This window comes from Diadema antillarum, unplaced genomic scaffold (genome assembly GCF_040938485.1).
Source record: "Diadema antillarum isolate AM-2024a unplaced genomic scaffold, OU_Dant_1.0 seq00000386_RagTag, whole genome shotgun sequence".
Classification (NCBI taxonomy): Eukaryota; Metazoa; Echinodermata; class Echinoidea; order Diadematoida; family Diadematidae; genus Diadema; species Diadema antillarum.
Genome location: NW_027271384.1, coordinates 425397 through 431396, shown reverse-complemented (window position 1 = coordinate 431396; position 6000 = coordinate 425397). Strand labels below are relative to the sequence as shown.

The 6000-nt window shown below is 42.4% G+C and overlaps 1 protein-coding gene across 1 annotated transcript; it reads right to left on the bottom strand.

Annotated features, from left to right (window-relative positions):
- Nucleotides 1-75: 75 nt before the first annotated feature.
- LOC139731871 (small ribosomal subunit protein bS16m-like) lies at nucleotides 76-2191 on the bottom strand. The gene is made up of 2 exons (XM_071642746.1): nucleotides 1945-2191; nucleotides 76-1024 (listed from the first exon to the last, which is right to left on the bottom strand). Exons 1-2 carry the CDS (start codon nucleotides 2177-2179, stop codon nucleotides 897-899), a joined length of 363 nt encoding a protein of 120 aa, XP_071498847.1. The 5' UTR covers nucleotides 2180-2191; the 3' UTR covers nucleotides 76-896.
- Nucleotides 2192-6000: the final 3809 nt, after the last annotated feature.

The window sequence follows — 6000 nt, the reverse complement described above, 5'->3', positions numbered from 1 at the left end:
CCATCGGATGTCATAGGTAATGCTTTCAAGTCTTAAAACTGGGTTATGGTCCAGAGCAAAGATATACAGGAAAGGAACATCCTTCATCCCACCCCACCCCCATCCCCAAACAAAACATGAATTCAAAATCTGATGTTGAACCAAATGGTTACATGCATTGCCATAAACATATCTCCTCTGCTAGAAATCATTGGCTTCTTGAGCAGAATCCTCAAAAGTACATACATAATTTTGACATTTAGCTCGTTGTTGGTAGCCTCCCAAGTGTGTAGACAGAGGCTGGACTCGCGTTGTCATACCGTCATACCAAGCAATGTCTGAAGTTGTGATTCATTGTGGCATTAACTCCCTGACGAGTCCAGAGTATACTTGGGCAAGTGTCTATGGGAATTGCATGTTGTAGCAAAATCAGCCCGTCCTCAACTGGTTAAAGGGACTGTACAGTACTTGTTGAGGTGGGGATTCATGTTTTGAACATTCCTAAGTGAGATAATGAGAAACCTCTTATGAAATAGGAAAGAGCATGTAATTTTAAGAAGGATTCAATGTTTATGATAATAAACTGCAACAGGCCACTCCTTTTATTAGGATCTCTTTGTTTCACCTTGTTTTTGGATATCTCAACCATTTCAAAACCGAATTTCATCAAATAAACTTTTGATACCCCTTAGAATTGCATGCTATTTGACATCTCATAGAGAGGTTTCTGAATATCTCACAAAACGTTAAATGCTAAATCCTCACCTCAACCAGAACTGTACACACCCTTTAAAGCCATAAAACTTTGTGTATTGCAGAGCTAAAATCGTGCAATGCTTCCACAGCACTCTCTTTAGAAGTCCAAGTCTTGGATCACACCAAGTCCAATTCACAGTTATTGAGTATTGAAAATCTCCTCAGTTGTCTTCGTCTTTTTCATTTTCAGCAGCTGCAGCTGCCTCCTTCTCCTTCATGGCTGTCTTATGTCTCGCTCTCCTTGCTAAAACATATGTCCTTGGGTGGACTGGTAGCAAGCCTGAAAGACCTGTTCAGAGAAATTGAGAAACAGACAATGGTCAAAATAATCTTCTCAATCTTGCAACTGACTGCTTTGACTGTCTGTGAGCAGTTTAACAGGTGACATGACGCAGTTCATAGTTGAAATTGCGGAAGTTTCACTAAAATGGCCAAAGAAAAATAAAGTCACAGAACTTGAACTTTTGTCATTGATTTTGTTATTTCAACTCACTCCCCCTAAATAGTCATTGCTAATTTACAGCAACTCTGTAATGATTTGGTACATAAATTCCTGTTTTCTATTTTAATTCGTTAGAATGGCAAACACAGAGACACATGAAGAAAAACTTTGAAAAAAACTTTGAAATCAATCTGTGCAACATTAGCATATGTTGTTCTACGTCAGATGTCTTATCAATTGTCATCCTCCATACAAAATTAATTTGTACGACTGTAAATGCTGATAGTGGTAATGAAGCTGCCCGATGACAGGTTCAATTCCTACTGGTTCCTTTTTTCCAACATGTTTGCTAAAACGTAGATAGCAGTTGTGATCTTGCAAATGCATTTGTACAGAGGATGACAATTGATAAAAAAAAAAAAAACAAATCTGTCATGGAACATCTTCATTGCATTATGCCTCTGCCTTACAGTGGACTCCCGTTATAACGAAGTCCTCGGGACTGACAGTTTTCTTTCGTTCTATCGAAAATTCGTTATAAATGAACAAATAAAAGATAAAAAATGTAGAGCCAATAATGTTGTGGCCTGAATATTTTCTTCGTTGTAACTGGAATTCGTTATAACCGTGTTCGTTATAACAGGAGTGCACTGTAACATTCTTTTGCTTTCAATTAGCAATCTTGTTTGCCTCTGCAACTACTACACTGAATGTCTGCAGCATCCTTTGGTCAGACAAATTGTGAATGAATCAGCCAAATAGCTCACCAAGGAGATGTGAGACCGGTGTGGACGGCTGAGCACCACTGGCTAGCCAGAATTTGATCCGTTCCACATTCAGGCTTATGAGCTTCTCATTGTGGTTGTTTGGCATTGGGTCATACGTTCCGAGCTGTTCGAGGGCACGGCCACTGTTCCTAGCAAACTTGTTGTGGATGACGACAATGTGGAAGAAGGGCCTGTTGGTGCAGCCAAACCTCGCCAGTCTCATAACAACAACCATGGTGATCTCTTTGGGGAGGCTGGTCCTTTTCAAGTCTTTACCTAATCATCAAAGTGTTCATGAAATAAACAAGAAAATTAAAACTACAATGCTTGTTTATCAAAAAGTGTACTTCCAGTTCTATGTCCTCATTAAACTATATCTTTTCCTTGTTGTTTAATACTCACTTCAATACATGCCATCTCTCACCTTTTGTTTTTTCCTCTCCCTTCTCTGTCTAATCATCAGTTAACATATATCTGTGCAAACATGATTGTGTCATCAGACATCTACATCTATAGATACCTGGAAACCTATCAATGTATTAGATGTAACTAATCCAAGAATTAAACTGTCTGTAGTCAGCACTCATCATGCCATGGATAGTTTAACTGAGCATTGTTGATTTAGTGCTATTGGCAACATTTACAGCAAAGTTGTCTTGTATAGCAGCAATTGACTGCAGGCACTCAAGGACAACTATATACCAGCCATTTCACTGAATGTGAATGGTTGTAGGCAATATCGTATAAATCCACAGGCAGTAATCATGCATTTGATAATACTACTCCTGTACCACTCTGTTACTACGTATGACCCTAAAAAAAACAAAATAAAACAAAACAAAAAGGGCCTTAGCGTACCTTAATAATCATCTTAGCATCATGTCCTGTCAAATAGTGCTGTGTTCAGTGCAGCACAGCTACAGGATTGGAAGATTGGACTGGAATGAGTTCCCTCCCACTCCTCATGCACCAGCCACTTATATTAAGTGCACATTGATATGCTATTTCATACGAGTTCATTGGCAAATGGCACGAGTATGGCGACTCCTGATCATGCTCAGCTCACGATCTTATGCACGGGTAATTAACCATTGACATTGTGCAAATTGACCTGATCGTAGACTTGACATAATAGTTGCACCTACTACTCATAGACCACTCTTTGATTAAATACCTTGTATCTTAGAAAATATCCCTCAGTTTCACCTTATATTCATTAAAATCAAGGCAGAACATACCGCAGGTTCATATCCGAGGCTCAGATTGTTGACTCGTACCGTACATGCAGAAATTCTCGGTGACAAACGCAAGTGACTTTTTTTCACTGTGCACTGGCGCAAGCTTATCATTTTAATCCACCACCCATTTTCCCTTTAAAAGCAAGTAAATCCAGTGAAAGGCAAAATATTTGTTACCAATAATTATTTGTATTACTAATGAGGATTTTAAATTCTTTTTCCTCCCGTTTCCATAGGTTATTTACCTGAATCCCCCTAATTTCTCTTGATTTGTATTCATGTTCGAATGTTCCCGCATATTGCGCCCCATCCCACGTGTACTTTTGATTTTATATGCAAGAAAGCCATTGCGCGAGGGTGGTCGATCTAAAAATAGGTGGTCAATGAGTAGTATGTACTAGTAGTAGACTTTCCTACACATAGCTTGGTGCTGGTGCATGGTGATGCTCAAAAGAGATGGGGCTGGGCCCTGGGCAGGGCAGGGACAGACAGGCAGGGCAGGCAGGCAGAGGTGGTGGAATGTGGCATATCATGTAGATGATGTAGTTGTAGGTCGCTTACTTGGCTGAAAGATCGATCTGTTGACTGTAGTGTATCTTGTCGGGGATAGACCTATATGAATGTTTCGCGGAGACTGCGTCTGGCTTTACGGAATCGCGAGGAGCTACAGCTAAGCCGTGATGCAATTCACGCCATACAAATGTATAAAAATAATAATAAGACTCAGAGAAAAAAAAAAATAAAATCCCTAAATCATTAAAAAACTCCTCCGGACAGACAGATTTTCTGTCCAGTCTAAGTAACATTAGCTGCTTACTTACTAACTCAACTGCGACCAGCCCGAAAGCGAAAGTATAACTGTGTACAAGGAGCTACGAGCGCCCCGGGTCCGAGTTGGTCAGGTGTGCGGCATACTCGTGAAATAGGCCCCACCACTGCGTGTCCATATTACACTACAGCAGCTCGCCTGTTTATACTAGGCACCTACTCGTGAATTCAGCCCCATCGTGTGGCGTTCATCGGTAGGTAAGCATGGCAGTGGGGCTTCCTTCCATAGACTAGTATAATACTCGTGAATGCGGCCCCACCAAACAGCGTTTACGCGAGATTGATACAGTGGTGGGGCCGATTTCCACAGCATAGCATCTTTCGTCCTCCCTTTCTCCCGTTTTTTGCTTTTGTCTTCAACTTTTCATTCTCGGAAGGACTCCCTAATGTCCCTCGACTAATCTAATGGCAAAAAGACAACCCTACCTAACCCTAAACCCTAACCCTTTTTGGACCTACCCTTGCTTGCTAACCAGGTACACGCACACTGCGGTGGGGCCTATTTCACGATTTTGCCTTGGTTGCTTAATACCAGTCAGTACCAAATACTCAGTACGTAGGCCTATTGTTAGTATTACCATGTACTAGTAAGTTACACAACTTGTAACTCATGAACTGCGACCAGCACTCAGCAGCCCCATACGCATAGGCCATATACTTAGCGTATGGTATGCGTATGATATGGCGGATGGGGCTGCTGGTCGCAGTTTCCACAACACTATTACACCCCGTAACCCGGCGCTGTAGGTAGTGTTGGGTCGGGTCGCTGTCACCCCGGAGCGCTCCTTGTACACAGTCTACGCTTCGCGTTCGGGCTGGTCGCAGTTAGCACTAGCAACAGGTTAGCTAGGCAAGGGTCGCTCGCTCGCTCGCCTCGTTGCGCGCTGGTGCGGTTGATTTACGATGACCACACACGAATACCAACATATGGGACCGAAGAAATAAGATAACGTTAAAATAGCGAAAATTTGATAGGCCTAAGCTAGCGCTATGTATTCGCTTTAAAAGCAGGCTACATATTTACATACACTCGTTCTAGGAATTAGAAACCTTGTCTATATTGGGGTATAAATCTTAAATGGCAGAATAATACATACGTGGGCGTTCGTGTCAGTCCTTCACACCGCCGCCACCGAGTATACTACTATATAACGTTCAGTGGTGGGCTGTGGAGCCGGGAAATGTGCAAACGTCTCGCCGGGAAGCGTTTTTTTTTTTAAGACGGCACAGATTGGGGCATGGCGCGTGTTAAACCTATGGGAAAAACGTTGGGTTAGGGTTTTTGGTTATGGTTATGGTTAGGGACAGGGTTAGGGTTAGGGTTGGGGTTAGGGTTAGGGTTAGGGTTAGGGTTAGGGTTAGGGTTAGGGTTTGATGGTTAGGGTTAGGATTAGGATTAGGGTTAGGTTTAGGGATAGGGTCCCCGATAGATTTTTAGTTTCCCCAATCTGTGCCGTCTAAAAAAAACACGCCGCCGGGAATTGTGTAAACGCCGCCGCCGGGAAATGTGCAAACGTCTTGCCGGGAAGCGTGTGTTAACCCTAACCCTAACCATAACCATAACCAAAAACCCTAACCCAACGTTTTTCCCATAGGTTTAACACGCGCCATGCCACAATCTGTGCCGTCTTAAAAAAAAACGCTGCCGGGAAATGTGCAAACGCCGGGAAATGTGCAATTATGTCTCGCCGGGAAATGTGCAAATTTCATCAACGGGGATATGTGCAAACATGACGCCGAGAAATGTGCAAAAGTTCAATTTTGCCGGGAAACGTGCAAACGTCGCCGGGAAATGTGCAAACCATTTACCTTAGCAATACTTTGTACAAAGATGGTAGATAAACTCCATGTCAAAACTGCGCATGAACCTCTTCTTAATAATATCCTTGACAGATTTTCAACAAAATTGGCAGGTAGCACCATGGCGATGGGATCTCAATTTGTTTAGATTAGTCATAACCCCCCCCCCCCCAAAAAAAAAAAAATGGGG